The sequence below is a fragment of the Rattus norvegicus genome, chromosome 1 (assembly GCF_021556685.1).
Source record: "Rattus norvegicus strain SHRSP/BbbUtx chromosome 1, alternate assembly SHRSP_T2T, whole genome shotgun sequence".
Lineage (NCBI taxonomy): Eukaryota > Metazoa > Chordata > Mammalia > Rodentia > Muridae > Rattus > Rattus norvegicus.
In genome coordinates this window covers 219179657-219204565 of record NC_141534.1, presented here as the reverse complement: position 1 = coordinate 219204565, position 24909 = coordinate 219179657, and the positions used below count along the sequence as shown (strand labels likewise).

Here is a 24909-nt window from a genome sequence, read left to right as displayed (position 1 = left end):
TTTCCTTTCCTTTCCTTTCCTTTCCTTTCCTTTCCTTTCCTTTCCTTTCCTTTCCTTCCCTTCCCTTCCCTTCCTTTCCCTTCCCTTCCTTTCCCTTCCCTTTTCTTTCTTTTCCTTTTTCCACTTCTGTGTCTCCTTCACAGGGTTACATAGAAGCAACTTCTTGTCTGACACATTACCCTGAAGATTTAATGTTTACTCCCTCTACTTTGAAAAAACTTAGTGTTTTTTGTCTTGCTTGTTTTTTCAGAAGACTTTCCTTCATTGAAATTGTCAATATCACCAAGATATTATAGATGTAGAAAAACAGTTAGTTACTGTGGCCTTTTCAATTTTATATGGTTTTAATTCTGGAAAAATTTCCTGGCTTTTAAAATTTTAGTTCTATTTTTCAATTGTCTCCTTAAGTTTTGAGTTTTGTGTTACACACAGTGGTTTTAAGATTTATCATTCTTTTTCATGAAACATTCTACCTCAATTTCTTTCCCATTAGATGTAATGTGATTGAGACAGCAGCTTTATTGAAACATTTATGCATGCATGTACTATTTGTGTAGCTGGCGGTTGTATCTCTATTTTGGAAGAGTTTTGCTTTTCTTTGTTTACTTGCTCAGCCATAAACGGCAGACATATTTGTAACCTGAACATGTGAAGCATGTCCATACTCTCCTTTAGGGTAAGCCACACCCCATCAGACTGGAGGATATGGACCACATTTAGAACAGGAGGCAGTAGGCATAGCTACCCCTCCTCTTTTCCTTTTCTTTCATTTTATCCTGTGCCCTGACATGGTACAAACCCATGATTGCTTTACTAGGGCAGAAAATGTGGATATTCATAAAAGCCATAGTAAGAGCCATTAATTATAAATGAATATATAGTTTTGATTAGGACACAAGATATTTGAATTTTTGAGAAATTGCTCTGCACTTCATGAAAGTGATGGAAAGAATGGTGAACCTATTGCAGTGAAGCTTATGACAATCAGGGCTTTTGTTTTAGAATAGGGGGCTTGTTCTAAGTACTACCATAGGTTGAATGGGAAGTAGTCAGGTGGAGTACTTAGACCATGAATGGCATGATGTACTGGGGTAGTAAGTCAGTTTAGAACAGTGGCCACAGAAGAGGCCAATGTGTGCTATCATCTTTGATCATTTTCCTTTATGGTCTCACAGAAATGGCAAACTTACTTGTAGGGCAGTGTTCCTGATGCCTGAACCTCAGGCTTGACAGTCACGTTGATAGAGATGACCTCTGTAACTTATTACCATCACTGAAAATACACTTTTAAAAATTAAAACTAATCCAATGTAAGACCCAAGACTTAGTGTAACAGACAGGTGTTAATATGCAAGGAGAGTAATTTATTAGTGCAAGATATTGAAACCTTCACATTGAGCAGTGAAAGTCAGTTAATTTCTGAGAACCAACGACCTCTTGGAAAGTTTATTTGTAACCATACTTTCACATCACATTTCAACATAATGAATACCTGCAAATAAACAGAAGGCAAGAGAAGAAAGGTGAGGTGAGTCAGGCAGTTCCTGGAGAAGAAATGGTAACAAATTAAGAGTCCATGGAGGGCACCATAGAAAGACAAAAACATAAAGTGTGCTCAGGGAATAAAATAAAATAATGCATATAAATGAGAGCTCTTTCCGTGTCAGGTGACCACAGCATTGCTCAGGTCCCTACTTCTCTGGATTAGGAGGGGACAGTTCCCTAGGCATAACTTCTTTAGATGATTTAAAATTGTGGCCTCTACTTTCCTTCTAATGGGTTAACCAGGGTAGATCCAGGGCTGAAGTGGGTATGAAGTATTGCAAACAGGAGGTCCTCAGGTTCCTGGCAGTGTGAGCAAATTTGGCAGAGAAATGGATCCTACCCATATTTTGATCTTAAGGAAGTTGTTTCCAGGTTCCTTCCTCCCATCTGTGGGATTTTCATTTACCAACATCCCCCATAGTATTCAATAGAGATAATATCCATTCATTGTGCAGATATAAACTTCGTCAAAGTCCCTAGCAGATTGACAACAGAGTGAACCATAAAACCTACTTTTGTAGAACCCTTTTTGGCCTTGTTAGGATGCCACAAGAGTGTTGTATCTCGGGTAACACTGTACAATGAGGCAACTATTCTGGGAACTGTTTACAAATGAACTCAGATTAGCAGTGTATTCCTCAACCAACCTATCACCAATGTCCTGTAGTTCTTCCCCATCCATGTGGCCCCAAGAGACCATCACATCAACCTCGATTGTGGCCTTCTGAGTGTGTAAAGCAATATGAACATACCAATGAAGTTCCCATTGAAAGTCTGTCTCCATACATTATCTTATTTATACATCGCTTCACTTTTAGGTTTGCTTCAACAGCCTCTGGAGGTGCATCAAATTCCTCAAGTTCCCTCTTCAGTTCTTCCTCAGGGTTTAGTAAGAAGGTTATAGTTACATCCTGAAGAGCTTGGCAGACCTGGCCAGCCAAGGTCTGGCCATTAGCTGGAAAGTGTGAGCGAAGTGAAACTATCATTAATCACTTTTGTTTTGTTTTGCTTTCCTGTTTTTCTAGACAGTTTCTCTGTGTAGTTCTGGCTGTCCTGGAACTCACTTTGTAGACCATTCTAACTTTGAGAGTCAAACACGTGGAAATTCACCTTTCTCTGCTTCCCAGGTCCCATGGCTACTTTTTATTTTTAATTATGTTTTTGTATGAATTTCTCTGACTTGAGACTGAAGACTGGACAGAATATGGAGGGTATTGGGCCCCTTGCCTGTTCCTGTATGAAATCCTGAAGATCACACAGCAAGGGACTGAAGGAACATTATTGTTGGCTCCCTCTGTTTTTTATTTTAGTCCACACCAATGACTCCCCAATCTTCTATGGTTTCCTGAAATTTTCTTTCTTAGCATTAAAAGTTTCAGGTTTAACTTCATATCCACTAGCATTTTTATGAGTCTTGTACAACTGAAAATAGTAATTGTTGTGTTGTCCAACTTGACATGAACATCAGAATTTTATAAGAGATAGGAAAAGTAAAAAGTGAGCAGATTCTTTTGTGTAGAGAGGTGACAATTTGAAATTGACAGATTAGGTCATGGCAACAGGTACAGTTCAAGGTAAAGAGTTGATCAGTTTTGGATCATACCCAGGTGCATTTGCACAGTGACGCTCAGGTTCACTTCTAGGGAGGTTGACAAGGGCAAATTGGCATCCATCTTATGGATTGTAAAGATGTATGTTGACTGTCCACATAAGAACTGAAGAAACTGTGTTTTTCTAATCTAGTTTCCACGTTCCCTTCAAGGCTCTTAAAAAAATCTCCGGCGGTGGCCTGCACTGGACTTAGACCCAAGCGCCTTATATTTAACCTCATTTAACTTGGAGCAGAGGTATGTGCCACCAGAGTCAGTTTTCCCAAGGACATGTAGATACTATACCTAGGACGTGCCTGAACAGTGACTGATATGAGCCTTAAACAGATTCCATCAGAAAATATTGTAGGAAAATACTGTAGGCTATAGGACGAGGGGTAGCTGGTTAGGCAGGAGGAGATGCGGAGAAGAAACAGGGGGTAATCGCCCATGAGACTCAGTTAATTTTTAAGGCACAGAGTATGTAGGATGCAATAGATTGTGAAAATTTATTAATTTAAGAAAAAACCAATATCTTATTGATAATGACCACACTGTTCCTATTAACAGTATTGGTAGAACCCCAAGAAACTGATCAGACTACACAGGCTTGCTTATTCTTAGAGTCAAGTTGAGAGGTTTGAAAATTGATTATTCACAGATTCAGAGAACATTGACTATCAGGAATGGAGAACTCTTTCGGGTTACTTTCCAATACAAGAAAGTGAAAAGTAGTACAACAAATAGATTCCTTTTTTGAACTTAGTTTCTAATGTCCTTTTTGGTTCTTTCCAGACACTCTGCCTCATCAAAGCTTCCTCAGCAAGAGAAAGTATCTGGAGTTTTTGTTCTTTTGGGAGCTAATAAAAGAGGTTGGGGGGGAATTTTTAGAATAATAGTCTTTTCCTGACCCCGACTTCATGGCACAGAAACTTACCACCTGTTCAAAGGGGCAAACTTACCAGGAGCTGTGGCTGGATCAATCCTAAATAATACTCACCTTCATAGCAACAAACAACCAGAATGGTCAGAAGACACAGGCTCAGCCTCATGGTGCTCAGTTTGCTTTTAGACTGAGCAAATGGACTCTCCCAGAGACTGTGGGGACCAGGGATATTTATACATGGTGAGGCTTACTGGTCTTGCCTCAGGCAAGCTCACAAAGCTTGTAACTATTAACATGACAACAGCAGACACAATTTTTAGAAGAGACATTATTGATAAATTCCATCAACATGACATTGAAAAAAAGCAGAAATTGAGGAAATATTCAGTTAACATAGATCAAATTATGTTTTCTTTGTAACTTAATGGTTTAGTTCATTCCCATGTATGACTAATTTCTGCCTCTTTTTCTCAGTAGATTTTAAAACAGAAGCAAAAATTTCAAATGGTATAAAATGGATCTTATGGCAATTAGATGTTTTGACATTAAATATACTGCCCTTCTTCCTTCCTTCCTTCCTTCCTTCCTTCCTTCCTTCCTTCCTTCCTTCCTGTATATGTGTATTCTGCAAAGTACAAGTATGGGTCAGAGAACAATTGAGTCAGTTCTTTCCTTCTAAGGTCTGAACCTCAGGTATTGAGCTCAGATGATTGGACCTGGCCACAAATACCTTTCTGTATGGACTCATCTTGCCTGTCCTATTTATTCATCTTAAAATAAAATTTATTAGTCACTGCAAGGGCCACCAGCCTTGGAGTTATCATGACAAGACTATTGCCTGACATCTCTGCCAGGTTTATGTATGTATTTGGTGCTGGGGCAGGCATTTTATCACTGCACTATATTCTATCTCTCATCAATCTTTTAGAGAATTTTTGGATGATTTTATCATGAAAATGTGTACAGCACTGAGAAAGACTTCCCTTAAGATGTCACCTACTGTTCATTTTTCTATGGCATTCCAAGTGGTCAATTCTATTCATGTGTCAGTATCTGAAGGCTGTGTCAGAAGCCTGGAAGAAAGACCACCATCACTGTTGACCCACAGTTTATTTATTTCCAGACTCTAGCTCTCTGGACAGAGCATGTGATTGAATTATCTCGGCAAAGTGGTACTAGAGCAGATGAGACATAAAATTTGTCCCATACATGGGAAAGACGCTGCAGTTTTTGACCTGCACTTGGAAGCCTGAAACAAGTTGTTTCCACAAAAAATAATTTTTATGTCAGTTATTTTTATTGGATACTTTTTCTTTATATGTCAAATGTTATCCCCTTTCCCCCACCCACCCAGCAATCCTTCCCACCTCCCTTCCCTGACATTATCCTACACTGAGAGATCCAGCCTTGGTAGGACCAAGGGTTTCTTCTCCCTCTGGAGCCCAACAGGGCCATCCTCTGCTACATACACAGCTGGAGCCATAGGTTTGTTCATGTGTACTCTTTGGATGGTAGTTTAATCCCTGGGAGCTCTGGTTGGTTGGTATTGTTGTTCTTATGGGGCTGCAAACCCATTCAGCTTCAATTCTTTCTCTAACTCCTCCAATGAGGACCCCATTCTCAGTTCAATGGTTGGCTGCTAGCATTCACTTCTGTATTTGTCATGCTCTGGCAGAGCCTCTCAGGAGACAGTTATATCAGGCTCCTGTGTCAGCATGCACATCTTGGCATCCTCAATATTGTCTGGGTTTGGTGGCTGCATGTATATGGGCTGGATCCCCAGGTGGGGCAGGCTCTGAAAGGTCCTTCAGTATCTGCTCCAAATTTTGTCTCCATATCCCCTCCTACAAAAACTTTTATTCCTCCTTCTAAGAAGGTCTGAAGCATCCATATTTTGGTCATCCTTCTCCTTGAGCTTCATGTGGTCACTGGGTTGTATCTTGGATAATACAAGCTTTTAGGCTAATATTCACTTATCAGTGAATGCAAACGTGTGTGTGTGTGTGTGTGTGTGTGTGTGTGTGTGTGTGTGTGTATGAGATTGGGTTACCTCACTCAGAATGACATTTTCTAGTTACATTCATTTGCCTATGAATTTTATGAAGTAATTGTTTTTAATAGCTGAGCAGTACTCCATTGTGTAGATGTACCACATTTTCTGTATCCATTCCTCTGTTGAAGGGCATCTGGGTTCTTTCCAGCTTCTGGCTATTATAAATAAGGCCACTATAAACATACTGGAGCATGTGTCTTTGTTGTATGTTGGAGCACCTTTTGGGTATATGCCCAGGAGTGATATAGCTGAGTCCTTAGGTAGTACAATGTCTAATTTTCTGAGGAACCTCCAGATTGATTTCCATAATGGTTGTACCAGCTTGCAATCCCACCAGCAATGGAGGGGTGTTCCTCTTTCTCCGCATCCTCTCCATCATCTTTTGTCACCTGAGCTTTTGATCTTAGTCATTCTGACTTGTGTCAGGGTTGATTTGATTAGCATTTCCCTAATGACTAAGGATGTTGAACATTTCTTTAGGTACTTAGCAGCCATTCAATATTTCTCAGCTGAGAATTCTTTGTTTAGCTCTGTACCCCATTTTCAATAGGGTTATTTGATTCTCTGGAGTCTAACTTCTTGAGTCCTTTGTATATATTGGATATTAGCCCTCTATTTGATATAGGATTGGTAAAGAACTTTACCAATCTGTTGGTTGCTGTTTTGTCCTAATGACAGTGTCCTTTGCTTTCAGAAGCTTTGCAATTTTATGAGACCTCATTTGTCCATTCTTGAACTTAGAGCATAAGCCATTGGTGTTCTATTCAGGAAATCATCTCCAGGGCCCATGTGCTAGAGGCTCTTCCCAACCTTTTTCTATAGATTTGAGTATATCCTGGTTTGATGTGGAGGCCCTTGATCCACTTCGACTTAAGCTTTGTACAGGGCAATAAGAATGGATTGCATTGCATTCTTCTACATACTGACCTCCAGTTTAATCAGCACTATTTGTTGAAAATGCTATCTTTTTTCCACTGGATGGTTTTAGTTCCTTTGCCAAAGATCAAGTGACCATAGGTGTGTGGGTTCATTTATGTGTCTTCAATTCTATTCCATTTATCTATCTGCCTGTCTCTGTTCCAATATCATACAGTTTTTATCACTATTGCTCTGTAAAGTACAGCTTGAGGTCAGGGATGGTGATTTCTCCAGAAGTTCTTTTATTGTTGAGAATAGTTTTTGCTCTCCTGGATTTTTTGTTATTCTAATGAATTTGCAAATTACTCTTTCTAACTCTATGAAGAATTGATGTGGAATTTGATGGGGATTGCGTTGACTCTGTAGATTGCTTTTGGCAAAATGGCCATTTTTACTATATTAATCCTGCCAATCCATGAGCATGGGAGGTCTTTCCATTTTCTGAGGTCTTCGTAAGTTTCTTTCTTCTGAGACTTGAAGTTCTTTTCATACAGATCTTTCACTTACTTGGTTATAGTCAGACCAGGGTATTTTATGTTATTTGTGACTATTGTGAAGAGTGTCATTTTCCTACTTTCTCTTTCAGCCTGTTTATCCTTTGAGTAGAGGAAGACTACTGATTTGTTTGAGTTAATTTTATACTCAGCCACGTTGCTGAAGTTGTTTATCAGGCTTAATAATTCTCTGGTTGAACTTTTGGGGTTATTTAAGTATACTATCATATTATCTGCAATTAGTGATATTTTGACTTTTTTCTTTCCAATTTGTATCCCTTTGACTTCCTTTTGTTGTCTGATAGCTCTGGCTAGGACTCCAAGTACTATATTGAATAAATAGGGAGAGAGTGGCAGCCTTGTCTAGTCCTTGATTTTAGTGGGATTGCTTTAAATTTCTCTCTATTTAGTTTGATGTTGGCTACTGGTGTGCTGTATATTGCTTTTACTATGTTTATGTATGGGCCTTGAATACCCTATCTTTCCAAGACTTATGTATGAAGGTGTGTTGAATTTTGTCAAATGCTTTCTCAGCATCTAATGAGATGATCATGTGGTTTTTTTCTTAGAGTTTGTTTATAGAGTTGATTATGTTGATAGATTTTTGTATATTAAACCATTCCATCATCCCTGGGATGAAATCTACTTGATCATGATCAGTGATCATTTTGATGTGTTCTTGGATTCAGTTTGCAAGAATTTTATTGAGTATTTTTGAAGTAATATTTGTTGGGAAATTGGTTTGAAGTTTTCTTTCTTTGTTAGGTCTTTGTGTAATTTAGGCATAAGCAAAATTGTGGCTCCATAGAAGGAATTGGGTTGTGTTCTTTCTGTTTCTATTTTTGTGGTTGGTTTTGACAGTATTGGTTTTAGGTCTTCTATTAAGGTCTGATAGTATTCTCCACTAAACCCATCCTGTCCTGGGCTTTTTCTTTTTGGTTGGGAGTCTTTTAATAACTGCTTGTATTTCTTTAGGAGTTATGGGACTGTTCAGATGGTTTATCTGATCCTGATTTTATCTGTCTAGAAAATTGTCCATTTCATCCAGAGTTTCTAGTTTTGTTGAATATAGGCTTTTGTAGTAGGATCTCATTATTTTTTTTAATTTCCTCAGACTCTGTTGCTATATCTCCCTTTCTATTTCTGATATTGTTAATTTGGATAATCTCTCTGTGCCCTCTCGTTAGTTTGGCTGTTTATCTATCTTGGTCAATTTTGGAGAAAGTACCATGGGGTGGTGGGAAGAAGGTATATCCTTTTGTTTTAGGATAGAATGTTCTATAAATATCTGTTAAGTCCATTTGGTTTGTGATTTTTCTTAGTGTGTCTATGTCTCTGTTTAATTTCTGTTTCCATGATCTGTCCATTGATGAGAGTGGGGTGTTGAAATCTCCTACTATTATTGTGTGAGGTGCAATGTGTGTTTTGAGCTTTAGTAAGGTTTCTTTTACGTATGTAGGTGCCCTTTTATTTGGGGCATAGATATTTAGGATTGAGAGTTCATCTTGGTGGATTTTTCCTTTGATGAATATGAAGTGTCCTTCCTTATCTTTTTTGATGAATTTTAGTTGAAAATTGATTTTATTTGATATTAGAATGGCTACTCCAGCTTGCTTCTTCTGACCATTTGCTTGGAAAGTTGTTTTCCAGCCTTTCACTCTGAGGTAGTGTCTGTCTTTGTCTCTGAGGTGTGTTTCCTGTAGGCAGCAGAATGTAGGGTCCTCGTTGCGTATACACTTTGTTAATCTATGTCTTTTTATTGGGGAGTTGAGGCCATTGATGTTGAGAGATATTAAGGAATAGTGAGTATTGCTTCCTGTTCTATTCATATTTGGATATGAGGTTATGTTTGTGTGCTTTTCTTCTCTTTGTTTTGTTGCCAAGACGATTAGTTTCTTGCTTCTTCTAGGGTATAGCTTGCCTCCTTATGTTGGGCTTTACCATTATTATCCTTTGTAGGGCTGGATTTGTAGAAAGATATTGTGTAAATTTGGTTTCATCATGGAATATCTTGGTTTCTCCATCTATGTTAATTGAGAGTTTTGTAGGATACAGTAACCTGGGCTGGCATTTGTGTTCTCTTAGGGTCTGTATGACATCTGTCCTGGATCTTCTGGCTTTCATAGTCTCTGGAGAAAAGTCTGGTGTGATTCTGATAGGTCTGCCTTTATATGTTCCTTGACCTTTTTCCCTTACTGCTTTTAATATTCTTTCTTTATTTTGTGCGTTTGGTGTTTTGACTATTATGTGATGGGAGGAGTTTCTTTTATGGTCCAATCTATTTGGAGTTCTGTAGGCTTCTTGTATGCTTATGGTTATCTCTTTCTTTAGGTTAGGGAAGTTTTCTTCTATGATTTTGTTGAAGATATTTACTGGTCCTTTGAGCTGGGAGTCTTCACTCTCTTCTATACCTAGTATCCTTAGGTTTGATCTTCTCATTGAGTCCTAGATTTCCTGTATGTTTTGGACCAGTAGCTTTTTCCATTTTACATTATCTTTGACAGTTGTGTCGATGATATCTATGGAATCTTCTGCTCCTGAGATTCTCTGTTCTATCTCTTGTATTCTGCTGGTGATGCTTGTATCTATGGTTCCTTGTCTCTTCCTTTGGTTTTCTATATCCAGGGTTGTTTTCCTGTGTTCTTTCTTTATTGCTTCTATTTCCATTTTTAACTCCTTCACCTGTTTGATTATGTTTTCCTGGAATTCTTTCAGGGATTTTTGTGGTTCCTCTGTATAGGCTTCTACTTGTTTATTTATGTTTTCCTGCATTTCTCTAAGGGAGTTCTTCATGTCTTTCTTGAAGTCCTCCAGCATTATGATCAAATGTGATTTTAAATCTAGATCTTGCTTTTCTGGTGTGTTTGGATATTCAGTGTTTGCTTTGGTGGGAGAATTGGGCTCAGATGATTCCATGTAGTCTTGGTTTCTGTTGCTTGGGTTCCTGCGCTTGCCTCTCACCATCAGATTGTCTCTGGTGTTACTTTGTTCTGCTATTTCTGACAGTGGTTAGACCCTACTATAGGCCTGTGTGTATCAGGAGTGCTGTAGACCTGTTTTCCTGTTTTCTTTCAGCCAGTTATGGGAACAGAGTGTTTTGCTTTCGGGCGTGTAGTTTTTCCTGTCTACTGGTCTTCAGCTGTTCCTGTGGGCCTCTGTCCTGAGTCCACCAGGCAGGTCACTTGTAGCAGAAAAGTTGGTCTTACCTCTGGTCCGGCAGCTCAAGTTGCTCGTGGGGGGCTGCTTTTGAGCTTTGGGCAAGGGCAGCAACCAGGAGGGTCTGCACCACCTTTTCCCGGAGCTCTGGTGCACCGGGGTCCCGGATGGCATTAGGTGTTTTCCTCTGGAGTCAGAAATGTGGGCAGAGTGTAGTCTCTTCTGGCTTCCCAGGCGTGTCTGCCTCTCTGAACGTTTAGCTCTCCCTCCCACAGGATTTGGGTGTAGAGAACTGTTGACTGACTCCCTTCAGGTCTGGGCGGTGTCACCCTCAGCAGTTCTTTGGCAGAAGGGACCATTAATGTGGATTCTTCTTTCTTTATCTCCAACTAAAGTTTTAACACCCTATTACGAAGCTCTTGCTATGTTAATACAGAATCGTAGGACAGAATCACAAGAATATTTTGAGAGAAAAACTGATGAAGTATTTATTCCTTATTCCAAACAACAATTATATTGGTTATTGTGGAATACTGACATGTGGGGCTATGGCTTGCACAAGCATTTCAGGCTAAATGGATAAGCATTATTCAAAGGACAAGTTGCTACCATTTGCTTCTATACATGCTTTTGTATTTCCTGTAAATTTATGATGTAGTCAATAGAGAATGCCCTTATTGTATTTACAGATAGTGCATCTAACAGGAAGGCAGCATATGAAATTGGATCACATCACATGTTCATTCTCTTGAGTTTTTCCCTGCTACAGAACAGATAACTGATTGATAGCCAATATATAGCTCATGGTTTACAATTGCTTGAACCTGTTCCTTTTTAGATATTGCTAATTCTCAAAGTTCGCAAGTATTTAAGCAAATACAACTTAATTTAAGAGAATGTACTGCTCTTTACTTTATAGGACATTTAAAAGCACATACTGTGCTAATATGTTCAAGGTTCTTTCCAACTTTCTCTTTTATTAGATTCAGTGTATCTGGTTTTATGTGAAGGTTCTTGATCCACTTGGACTTGAGCTTTGTACAAGGAGATAAGAGTAGATAAATTTGCATTCTTATACATGTTAACTGCCACTTAAGCCAGCACCATTTGTTGAATATGCTGTTTTTTCCCCACTAGATGGTTTTGGCTTCTTTGTCAAAGATCAGGTGACCATAGGTGTGTGGGTTCATTTCTGGGTCTTCAATTCTATTCTGTTGATCTAGTTGACTCTGTACCAATACCATGTTGTTTTTATCACTGTTGCTCTGTAGTACAGCTTGAGTACAGGGATGATGATTACCCCACAAGTTCACTTATTGTTGAGAATTGCTCCTGTCTAAAGGAAATACAGGAACAAAGAGTGGAGGAGAGACTGAAGTACATACCATTCTGAGACTGTGCCATCACATCCATACACAGCAAACCCAGACACTATTGCTAATGCCAAGAAGCACTTGCTTACAGAAGCTTGATATGGTTGTCCCCTGAAAGGCTCTGCCAGAGGACCAATACAGATGCAGATGCTCACAGCCAACAATTGGACTGAGCATGGGATGACAGTAGAAGAGTTAGGGGAAGTACTGAAGGAGCTGAAGGGATTCACAAACCCATGGGAAGAACAACAATATCAACCAAACAGATCCCCCAGAGTTCCCAGGGACAAAATCACTAACCAGAGAGTACACATGGAGGGACCCATGGCTCCAGCTGCATATATAGCAGAGGATCGCCTTATCTGGCATTAATGGGAGGGGAGGTCCTTGGTCCTGTGGAGGTTCGATGCCCCAGTGTAGGGGAATGCTAGGGTGGTGAGATAGAAGTGGGTGAGGGAGCTCCTTCATAGAAGCAGGACAGGGGGAGATGAAATAGGGAGTTTGTGGAGGGGAAACTAGCAAGGGGGATAACATTTGAAATATAAAGAAATAAAATAACCAATAATACACACACACACACACACACACACACACACACACACACACACACACACACACGAGCTCATACTGAATTGCCCAGACCCTTTAGTGATGGCAATTCAACAGCATATTTGTATACTAGGCAAATTATAGGCCTTACACAGGAACAATTTGACAAGTGATCTCATTCTTTGTCAAAATAGTCATAGCTTGAGACAATTTGGTATTTCTAGAGAATGTGCATTTCAAATTGTAAAACTTGTCCTCAATGTTCTCAGTTTCTTTCTGTACCACATAATGGTGTTAATCTTTGAGAATTTGTACTTAATCAATTATGAAAATGGATATTACTCATATCTGATTTTGGAAAATTAAAATATGTACACATGACTATTGGCCCCCTTCTCAGGCTTTCTTGTTGCAACTTCTTTAACAGGAGAAGCAACTAAAAATGAAATGTCATTGCCTACATTTTTCTTTATGCTGGGTGTTTTAAATCAGATTAGACAGATAATGGAATTGGCTATTGCAGTCAAGCATTAAAGATGTTTCATAGACAATTTACTATTAGTCATATTATGGGGATTCCTCTTTTTTATCCATTGCATGTGAACTCTGGCTATTGTACTGGTACACAAGATCCTTTAGGACTCCAATCCTCCCTTGGCATTGACAACTTCAGCCTAGTATATGTCTCACAGTAACCCTGATACCGCTTGCCACAATACTTAAGAGTCAGAGTGCCCTGTACACCTAAGGGAATCAGTCTTTCTCTGGGACTTGGATTCTCTCTTAAGGTCTGGAAAATCTTCCAGACACCATTTCTGGTTTGCTGGGCTGGACTTTATTCTGTGGAGTATCTTAACTGGAGTATGCTTACTGGGCTGCATCATCTTAGTTGCTGTGAATTCCTATCCATGATTTATCCCTGGAGGTTTATGACAAAGTTTTGGGGAGTGATATGAAGAACAGCATGGGGATAGACTGCTTGTCCACACTGATGCTATTTAGGGTCACCCAAGGTGGATCTGAAATGAGTGGCTGTACTGTGGAGTTCTTGTGTGATTTGATGGGTGAATTGGAGGGCTGTTACCCAAGGTTGATCTGAGATGTGTGGCTATACTGGGGAGTCCTGGAATGATTGTGAAAAGGCCTGAGATGGGATATACCAAATACACTCCTGCCCAACGCTTCAAATATCCTTCTTAAGGTTAATATAAAGATTTCTTTCTTTCTTTTTTATTTTATTTTTATTTTTAGAGATATTTATTTACATTTCAAATGTTATCCCCTTTCCCAATTTCCTGTCCATAAAAACTCATATCCCACACTCCATCCCTTTTCTTCCCCTTCTATCCACACCCATTCCCGCACCCCTTCCAACCTCCTCCCCCAATATTCCCCTACATGGGGTAGGGTTCCAGCCTTGGCAACGCTTCTCCTCCCTTGGGTGCCCAACAAGGCCATCCTCTGCTACATATGCAGCTGAAACCATGGGTCTGTCCATGTGTACTCTTTGGATGGTGGTTTAGTCCCTGGGAGCTCTGGTTGGTTGGGACTGTTGTTCTTATGGAGTTGCAAATACCTTCAGCTCCTTCAATTCTTTCTCTAACTCCTCCAATGGGGACCCCATTCTCAGTTCAATGGTTGGTTGCAAGCATCTGCCTCTGTTTTTGTCATGCTCTGGCAGAGCCTCTCAGGGGACACCTATATCAGGCTCCTGTCAGCATGCACTTCTTGGAATCAGCAGCACTGTCTGGAGTTGGTGGCTGTATGTATATGGGCTGCATCCCCAGGTGGGGCAGGCTCTCAGTGGCCATTCATTCAGTCTCTGTACTCCCTCCTATAAATATTTTTGTTCCCTCTTCTAAGAAGGACTGAAGTATCTACACTTTGGTCATTGTTCTTCTTGAACTTCATTTGGCCTATAGATTGTATCTTGGGTAATTCAAGCTTTTGGGCTAATATCCATTTATCAGTGAGTGCATACCATGTTCTTTTTTGTGATTTGGCTACCTCATTTGGGATAATATTTTCTACTTCCATCCATTTGCCTATGAATTTTATGAAGTCATTGTTTTTGAGCACTGAGTAGTACTCCATTGTGTAAATGTACCACATTTTCTGTTTCCATTCCTCTTTTGAGGGACATCTGGGTTCTTTCCAGCTTCTGGCTATTATAAATAAGGTTGCTTGAACATAGTAGAGCATATGTCTTTGTCATATGTTGGAGCATCTTTTGAGTATATGACAAGGAGTGGTATAGCTGGGTCCAATTTTCTGAGAAACCTCTGGACTGATTTTCAGAGTGATTGTACCAGCTTGCAATCCCACCAACAATGGAAGAGTGTTCCTCTTTCACCACATCCTTGCCAGCATCTGTTGTCACCTGAGTATTTAATCTTAGACATTCTGACAGGTGTGAAGTGGAATCTCAGGGATTTTTGATTTGTATTTCCCTGATGACTAAGGATGTTGAACATTCCTTTCTTTTTTTTAAAAAATTTTTATTGGATAATTTTTATTTACATTTCAAATGTTATTCTGTTTTCCAGTTTCCCATCCATAAGCCCCCTATCCCATCCTCCCCACCTTCTTTTATAATGGTATTCTCACTCCCCAACCACCCTCTTCCTACATCCCCTCCTTGATAGTCCCCTACACTGAGGGATCCAGTCTTGGCAGGAAAAAGGCTTCTCCTCCCATTGGTGCCCAACAAGGCCATCTCTGCTAATTATGCAGCTGGAATCATAGGTCTGACCATGTCTTTGGGTGGTGGTTTAGTCCCTGAGAGCTCTGGTTGGTTGGTGTTGCTATTCTTATGGGGTAGCAAGCCACTTCAGCTCCTTCAATTCTTTCTCTAATCCCACCAATGGGACCCTGTTCTCAGTTCAATGGTTTGCTGCTATCATTCACCTCTGCATTTGTCATGCTCTGGCTGACCCTCTCAGGAGACAGCTATATCAGGCTCCTGTCAGCATGCACTTCTTGGCTTCCTCAATATTGTCTAGGTTTGGTGGCTGTGTTTGTGTTTGTGTGTGTGTGTGTGTGTGTGTGTGTGTGTGTGTGTGTGTATGCTGGATCCCTAGGTGGGGCAGGCTCTGAATGGCCATTCCTTCAGTCTCTGCTCCATATCCTGCTCCTATACATATTTTTGTTTCCCCTTTTAAGAAGGACTGAGGCACTGATACCTGCCTGTGCCAAGAGCTGAAAGTCAGTCACCAGGAGTGCCTACACACCATAGAGCAGAGGTAAGACCCACTTTTATGCTCCAAGTGATCTGACTGGTAGACTCAGGACACACAGAGGGAGAAGTTCTCTGGTTCAGGGCATTTCCTCTTTCTGGCTGTGCCTGATATAAACTGATGCCATCCCACAGTTCTCTGCACCCAAATCCCATGGGGAAGAGAGCTGAACACTCAGAAGTGTAGACATCCTGAGACCACAGGATAGACTGCCACTTCTCCCCACCTTTGCCCACAACCCTGGTCCAAGAGGAAACTGCATAGTGCCTCTAGACACAGGAATATAGGAACAGTCAGCCACCACTACCTGTGGTTTTGATCTGTGCACTGAACTGAACTGAACAGGTCAAACAGCTCCCTGCACCCAAATTCTGTGGGGGAGAGAGCTGGGCCCTCAGAAGTACTGACACTCCTGAGAAGTCAGAGGAGACTACCCTCTGCCCACATTCCAGACCCAAGAGGGAATTGCCTAGTACCAGCTATACCCCTAGTGCTAGAACCTAAAAGCAGTCAGGTTCAGGACCCATCTGATTCCTGCCCCTGCCTAGCACTGAAAGAGTACACACCTGAGATCAGAGCACTTGTTCCCAGAAAGAGCTGAGAGAAAACAAGAAAACAGGTCTACAGGAGTGCTTACACAGAGGCCTATAGGAGGGTAAAGTCACTGTCAGAAATAGCAAGGCAAGCAAACATCAGAGACAACTTGAAGGCATGAGGCAAGTGCAGAAACCTAAGCAACAGAAACTAAGACTACTTGGCAACATCAGAGGCCAGTTCTCCCACCAAAGAAAATACTGGATATCCAAAAACACTGGAAAAACAAGATTTAGATTTAAAATCACATTTTATAATAATTATGGAGAACTTTAAGAAGGGAATACTTAACTCGCTTAAAGAAATGCAGGACAATACAGAAAATGATTAGAAGCCCTTAAAGAGGAAACACAAAAATCCCTGAAAGAATTACAGAACAACATGACCAAATAGGTGAAGGAATTGAAAAAAACTTTCCCAGTTTTAAAATTAGAAATAGAAACAATAAAGAAAGCACAAAGGCTACTCTAGCTTGCTTCTTCAGACCATTTGCCTGGAAAGTTGTTTTCCAGCCTTTCACTCTGAGGTAGTGTCTGTCTTTGTCTCTGAGTTGTGTTTCCTGTAGGCAGCAGAAGGTAGGGTCCTTGTTGCGTATCCAGTTTGTTAATCTATGTCTTTTTATTGGGGAGTTGAGACCATTGATGTTGAGAGATATTAAGGAATAGTGATTATTGCTTCCTGTTATCTTCATATTTGGGTGTGAGATTATGTATGTGTGATTTTCTTCTCTATGTTTTGTTGCCAAGACAATTGGTTTCTTCCTTTTTCTAGGGTGTAGCTTGCCTCCTTATCTTGGGCTTTACCATTTATTATCCTTTGTAGGGCTGGATTTGTAGAAAGATATTGTGTAAATTTGTTTTTGTCATGGAATATCTTGGTTTCTCCATCTATGTTAATTGATAAGGAAAGAAAACCCACATATATATGGAAGTTGAACAATGTTCTACTCAATGATAACATGGTCAAGGAAGAAAGAAAGAAAGAATTATAGACTTCTTAAAATTTAAAGAAAATGAAGGTACAACATACCCAAGCTTATAGGACACAATGAAAGTTGTGCTAAGAGGAAACTCATAGCTCTAAGTGCCTGCAGAAAGAAACAGGAGAGAGCACATATCAGTAGCTTGACAGCACACCTACAAGCTCTAGAACACAAAGAAGCAAATACACCCAGGAGGAGTAGAAGGCAGGAAATAATCAAACTCAGAGCTGAAATCAACCAAGTAGAAATAAAAGGAACTATACAAAGAATCAACAGACCCAAAAGCTGGTTCTTTGAGAAAATCAAGAAGATAGATAAACCCTTAGCCAGACTAATGAGAGGACACAGAAAGTGTGTCCAAATTAACAAAATCAGAAATGAAAAGGGGCACATAACAAGAGAATCAGAGGAAATTAAAAAAAATCACCAGATCCTACTACAAAAGCTTATATTCAACAAAATTTGAAAATCTGGAGGACACTGACAATTTTCTAGACACATACCAGGTACCAAAGTTAAATCGGGAACAGATGAACCATTTAAACAATCCCGTAACTCCTAAAGAAATAGAAGCCGTCATTAAAAGTCTCCCAACCAAATAGAGCCCAGGTCCAGATGGGTTCATTGCAGAATTTTATCAGACCATCACAGAAGACCTCATACCAATACTATCTGAACTATTTCACAAAATAGAAACAGACGGAGCACTACCAAATTCCTTCTATGAAGCCACAATTACTCTTATACTTAAACCACACAGAGACCCAACAAAGAAAGAGAATTTAAGACCAATTTCCCTTATGAATATTGACGCAAAAATACTCAATAAAATACTTGCAAACCAAAACCAAGAGCACATCAAAACAATCATCCATCCTGATCAAGTTGGTTTCATCCCAGGTATGCAGGGATGGTTTAATATACGGGAAACCATCAATGTAGTCCACTATACAAAGAAACTGAAAGATAAAAACCACATGATCATTACATTAGATGCTGATAAAGCATTTGACAAAATTCAACACCTCTTTATGATAAAAGTCCTGGAAAGAACAGGAATTCAAGGCCCATACCTAAACATAGTAAAAGCCATATACAGCAAACCAGTAGTTAACAAACTAAATGGAGAGAAACTTGAAGCAATCCCACTAAAATCAGGGACTAGACAAGGCTGCCAACTCTCTCCCTACTTATTCAATATAGTTCTCAAAGTCCTAGCCAGAGCAATTAGACAACAAGAAGAGATCAACGGGATACAGATTAGAAAGGAAGAAGTCAAAATATCACTATATGCAGACGATATGATTGTATACTTAAATGATCCCAAAAGTTCCTCCAGAGAACTACTAAACCTGATAAACACATTCAGCAAAGTGGCTGGGTATAAAATTAACTCAAATAATCCAAGAGCACATCAAAACAATCATCCATCATGATCAAGTAGGCTTCATCCCAGGCATGCAGGGATGGTTTAATATTCGGAAAACCATCGACGTGATCAATTATACAAACAAATGGAAAGAACAAAACCACATGACCATTTCACTAGATGCTGAGAAAGCATTTGACAAAATTCAACACCCTTTCATTATAATGTCTTGGAAAGACTAGGAGTTCAAAGCCCATACCTAAGCATAGTAAAAGCCATACACAGCAAACCAGTAGCTAACATTAAATAAATGGAGAGAAACTTGAAGCAATCCTACTAAACTCAGGATCTAGAAAGGGTACCCACTCTCTCCCTACTTATTCAATAAAGTGCTAGAACTCTTAGCCAGAGCAATCATCCAAGGAAAGGAGGTCAAAGGGATACAAATTGGAAGGGACAAAGTCAAAATATCACTATTTGCAGATGGTATGGTAGTATATTTAAAGTGACCCCAAAAGTTCCACCAGAGAACTACTAAGGCTGATAAACAACTTTAGCAAAGTGGCTGGATATAAAGTTAACTGAAAAATACCAGTAGCCTTCCTCTACTCAAAGGATAAATAGACTGAGAAAGAAATTAGAGAATAAACACCCTTCACAATAGTCACATATAATATAAAGTACCTTGGTGTGACTCGTGTAAAATCAGAGGAGACTACTCTCTGCCTGCCATGTCTCTTATGTATTTAGAAAACTGTTTCACAACACTCCTCCTTGAACTCTTGCTCTTAAAGTGTCTCCATACCATCTTCCACAATGTTCCATGAGCTATGAGGAAGGCCAGGAAGTAAATATTTTATGTAGGGCAGGGCACTCTGCAGTTTCTTCTCCTGTACTCTAAGCAGCAGTATTTGATCCCCATTTGGTAAAAAATGAAACTGCTTCGAAAGTGGTTGAGAATATCACTAATCTGTGGATAGAGAGATGAGTAATTAGAAGGCAGTTTGATAATCTTTCTATCAAAAAAAAGCAGTAATAGGTTCTCCCCTAGTGTTCATGACTTTTCCACAGGCACTTTTGTCAGGTTTACCTTACTAGGCATAACTTCAAAGCTATTGCTACTGCCATAACATTCACAGCACCCTGGCACCACTGGTATATCTTCCTAGGTCAGTCACTCATCCTTGTAGCTCTCAGAATTTGTGGCTGTGCAAAACCATTGATGGTTTATTTCATACTACTCAGTGTCTATAGCACCTTGTGTTATTATGGATAACAGTGTCTACTAGGGAGGAATTTCTCAGATCATCACTCGCTTCATTGCTAATGCCTGTGGTGTGTGCTGTCTTTAGTCACAGGCTCTTACCTTCTAATTATTGTGAGTGACTAAGAACAATGGGGACAGCCTGTTTTATTTTTGGTATCTATGGTACTTCACTGACAACTCAAAGGATGGCGTCCTAGCCGTGGTAATGTGCTTTCTGTTTTAAAATCATTAGTTCCCCACATGGAGGCGCTCAATTTAAACCCTTGTTTTGTATGTATATGTGGAGTTAATTTTATATCCAGCCACTTTGCTGAAGATGTTTATCAGGTTTAGCAGTTCTCTGGTTGAACTTTTGGGGTCACTTTAAATATACTATCATATCATCTGCAAATAGTGCTTCCTAGGCAAGTGCTCTACCACTGAGCTAAATCCCCAACCCGATATTTTGACTTCTTTTCCAATCTGTATCCCTTTGATCTCTTCTTGTTGTCTGATTGCTCTGGCTAGGACTTTGAGAACTATATTGAATAAGTAGGGAGAGAGTTGGCAGCCTTGTCTAGTCCCTGATTTTAGTGGGATTGCTTCAAGTTTCTCTCCATTTAGTTTAATGTTAGCTACTGGTTTGCTGTATATGGCTTTTACTATGTTTAGGTATGGGCCTTGAATTCCTGTTCTTTCCAGGACTTTTATCATGAAGGGGTGTTGAATTTTGTCAAATGCTTTCTCAGCATCTAATGAAATGATCTTGTGGTTTTGTTCTTTCAGTTTGTTTATATAATGGATTACGATGATGGTTTTCCATATATTAAACCATTCCTGCATATGTGGGATGTAGCCCACTTGATCATGGTGGATGATTGTTTTGATGTGTTCTTGATTCAGTTTGCAAGTATTTTATTGAGTATTTTTGTGTCGATATTCATACGGGAAATTGGCCTGAAGTTCTTTCTCCGTTGGGTCTTTGCGTGGTTTAGGAATAAGAGTAATTGTGGCTACATAGAAGGAATTCGGTAGTGCTCTGTCTGTTTCAATTTTGTAGAACAGTTTGGACAGTATTGGTATGAGGTCTTCTATGAAGGTCTGATAGAATTCTGCACTGAACCCATCTGGACCTGGGCTCTTTTTGGTTGGGAGACTTTTAATGACTGCTTCTATTTCTTTAGGAGTTATGGGGATGTTTAAATGGTTTATCTGTTCCTGACTTAACTTTGGAACCTGCTATCTGTCTAGGAAATTGTTCATTTCCTCCAGATTTTCAAGTTTTGTTTAATATAAGCTTTTGTAGTAAGATCTGATGATTTTTTGAATTTCCTCTGATTCTGTTGTTATGTGTCCCTTTTCATTTCTGATTTTGTTAATTTGGACACACTCTCTGTGTCCTCTGGTTAGCATGACTAAGTATTTATCTATCTTGTTGATTTTTCTCAAAGAACCAGCTTTTGGGTCTGTTGATTCTTTGTATGGTACTGTTTGTTTCTACTTGGTTGATTTCAGCTCTGAGTTTGATTATTTCCTGCCTTCTACTCTTCCTGGGTGTATTTGCTTCTTTTTGTTCTAGAGCTTTTAGGTGTGGTGTCAAGCTGCTGATATGTGCTCTCTCCTGTTTCTTTCTGCAGGCACTCAGATGTATGAGTTTTCCTCTTAGCACAGCTTTCATTGTATCTCATACGTTTGGGTATGTTTTAACTTCATTTTCATTAAATTCTAAGAAGTCTTTAATTTCTTTTTTCCTTCTTTCTCTTCCTTCCTTCCTTCCTTCCTTCCTTCCTTTCTTTCTTTCTTTCTTTCTTTCTTTCTTTCTTTCTTTCTTTCTTTCTTTCTTTCTTTCTTCCTTCCTTCCTTCCTTCCTTCCTTCCTTCCTTGACCAGGTTATCATTGAGTAGAGCATTGTTTGACTTCCATGTATATGTGGGCGTTCTTTCCTTATTGTCATTGAAGACAATCTTTACCTGTGGTGGTCTGATAGGATGCATGGTATTATTTCTATCTTTCTGTATTTGTTGAGGCCGGTTTTGTGACCTATTATATGGTCAATTTTGGAGAAAGTACCATGAGGTGGTGAGAAGAAGGTATATCCTTTTGTTTTAGGATAGAATGTTCTATAAATATCTGTTAACTACATTTGGTTTATTACTTCTCTTAGTCTATGTGTCTGTTTAATTTCTGTTTCAATGATCTGTTCATTGATGAGAGTGGGGTGTTGAAATGCCCTACTATTATTGTGTGAGGTGCAATGTGTGCTTTGGGCTTTAGTAAGGTTTCTTTAATGTATGTGGGTGCCCTTGTGTTTGGAGCATAGATATTTAGGATTGAGAGTTCATCTTTGTGGATATTTCCTTTGCTGAATATGAAGTGTCCTTCATTGTCTTTCTTGATGCCTTTTAGTTGAAAATCGGTTTTATTCAATATTAGAATGGCTACTCCAGCTTGCTTCTTCAGACCATTTGCTTGGAAAGTTGTTTTCCAGACTTTTCTCTGAGGTAGTGTCTGTCTTTGTCTCTGAGGTGTGCTTCTTGTAGGTAGCAAAATGCTGGGTCCTCATTGCATATCCCTTTTGTTAATCTGTGTCTTTTTTATTGGGGAATTGAGTCCATTGATGTTGAGAGATATTAAGGAATAGGGATTATTTCTTCCTGTTGTCTTCATACTTGGATGTGAGATTATGTTTGTGTGCTTTTCTTCTTTTTGTTTTGTTGCAAAACAATTAGTTTCTTACTTTTGTAGGGTGTAGCTTCCCTCCTCGTGTTGGGTTTTACCATTCATTATCCTTTGTAGGGCTGGATTTATAGAAAGATATTGTGTAAATTTGGTTCTGTAATGGAATATTTTGGTTTCTCCATCCATTTCAAGTGAGAGTTTTGCTGGATACAGTAACCTGGGTTGGCATTTTTGTTCTCTTAGAGTGTGTATGACATCTGTCCAGGATCTTCTGGCTTTCATAGTCTCTGGTGAGAAGTCTGGTGCAATTCTGATAGGTCTCCCTTTATATGTCACTTGCTTTTAATATTCTTACTGCTTTTAATATTCTTTCTTTGCTTTGTACATTTGGTGTTTTGACTATTATGTGACGGGAGGATTTTCTTTTCTGGTCCAATCTATTTGGAGTTCTGTGGGCTTCTTGCATGTTTATGGGCATCTCTTTCTTTAGGTTAGGGAAGTTTTCTTCTATGATTTTGTTGAAGATATTTACTGGTCCTTTTAGTTGGGAGTCTTCTCTCTCATCTATACCTATTATCCTTAGGTTTGATCTTCTCATTGAGTCCTGGATTTTCTGTATGTTTTGGGCCAGTAGCTTTTTCTGTTTTCTGTTATCTTTGACAGTTGTTTCGATGTTTTCTATGGAATCTTCTGCTCCTGAGATTCTCTGTTCTATCTCTTGTATTCAGTTGGTGATGCTTGTATCTATGGCTCCTTGTCTCTTCCTTTGGTTCTCTATATCCAGGGTTGTCTCCCTTTGTGCTTTCTCCATTGTCTCCATTTCCATCTTCAATTCCTTCACCTGTTTGATTGTGTTTTCCTGTAATTCTTTCACAAGTACTTTTGTGTTTCCTCTCTAAGGGCCTTTACCTGTCCACACGTGTTTTCCTGCATTTCTCTAAAGGTGTTCTTTATTTCTCTCTTAAAGTCCTCCAATATCATTATCAAAAGTGTTTTTAAATCTAGATCTTGCTTTTCTGATTTGTTTGGATATTCAGTGTTTGCTTTGGTGGGAGAATTGGGCTCCAATGATGCCCTGTAGTCTTGGTTTCTGTTGCTTGTGTTCCTGCACTTGCCTCTCACCATCAGGTTGTCTCTGGTGTTACCTTGTTCTGCTATTTCTAGCAGTGGCTTGGCTGTCCTATAGGCCTGTGTGTCAGGAGTGCTGTAGACCACTTTTCCTCTTTTCTTTCAGCCATTAATGGGAACAGAGTGTTCTGCTTTTAGATGTGTAGTCCTTCCTGTCTATTGGCTTTCAGGTGTTCCTGTGGGCATGTGTCCTGAGTCCACCAGGCAGGTCACTTGGAGCAGAAAAATTGGTCTTACCTCTGGTCTCAGGCTTGAAGTTGCTCCTCAGCGCTGGGTTTCAGTGCTCCATGAGGACAGCAACCAGAAGGGCCTGCCCCTACTTCTGGATCCCTGTGCACAGGGGACCTGATGTCACTAGTTGTTTTCCTCTAGAGTCAGAAATATGGGCAGCAAGTAGTCTCCTCTGCTTTCCAAGGTCTGTCTGCCACTCTGGAGGTCTAGCTCTCCCTCCCATGGGATGTGGGTGCAGGGAGATGTTTGACCCGGTTCCTTCAGATCCGGGCGCAGTCTGGACTGCAGGGCTCCTGCAGCTTGAGTTTCCCTATCTTTCTGTTCCCAGAGGCCCTATACAGTTTCTTCTTGGGCCAGGGATGTGGGCAAAGGTGGGCAGTAATGGTGGTCTCTCCTGCCCTTCGGTTTCAGGAGTGCCTACACGTCTGGGCATGAGCTCTCTCTCCCATGGGGTTTGGGAGCAGGGACTATTTTATTTCTTTATTTGTTATTTTATTGATTTACATTTCAAATATTGCCCCCTTCCTGGTTTCCTCTCCACAAATCCCTCAGCCTATATGCTATCCCCTCCACCTCCATGAGGGTGCTCTTCCATCCACCTACCCACTCCTGCCTCGCTCCTCTAGCATTCCCCTATGTTGAGGCATCAAACCTCCATAGGATCAACGACCTCCCCTTCCATTGATAACAGATAAGGCAATCTCCTGTTATATATGTAGCTGGAGCCTTGATCTCCTGAGGATAGCTGTCTGACCACAGTAAGATAGAATCTCAAAGTAGTTTTCATTGCACGATATGTGCTGAGTTGTTTCTGTGGCCCAAGGAGATTCTTAATTACACATACTGAGCACATTTAATGTCAGGATTGTTTGTGATATCTT

General features: G+C 39.9%; 1 protein-coding gene across 1 annotated transcript; it reads right to left on the bottom strand.

Moving 5' to 3' along the window:
- Positions 1 to 1343: 1343 nt before the first annotated feature.
- Scgb1d4 (secretoglobin family 1D member 4) lies at positions 1344 to 4219 on the bottom strand. The gene is made up of 3 exons (NM_207593.2): positions 4135 to 4219; positions 2298 to 2500; positions 1344 to 1492 (listed from the first exon to the last, which is right to left on the bottom strand). Exons 1-3 carry the CDS (start codon positions 4184 to 4186, stop codon positions 1409 to 1411), a joined length of 339 nt encoding a protein of 112 aa, NP_997476.2. The 5' UTR covers positions 4187 to 4219; the 3' UTR covers positions 1344 to 1408.
- Between the last annotated feature and the right edge of the window lie 20690 nt (positions 4220 to 24909).

Excerpts from the sequence above, each read along its gene's own strand:
- Scgb1d4 (NM_207593.2), bottom strand. The coding sequence starts at position 4,186 with ATGAGGCTGAGCCTGTGTCTTCTGACCATTCTGGTTGTTTGTTGCTAT. Across the intron at positions 2,501-4,134 it reads GGTTGTTTGTTGCTATGAAG|CTAATGGCCAGACCTTGGCT; the intron begins GTGAGTATTATT and ends CACACTTTCCAG. Across the intron at positions 1,493-2,297 it reads TTTCAATGGGAACTTCATTG|GTATTCATTATGTTGAAATG; the intron begins GTATGTTCATAT and ends GTTTATTTGCAG.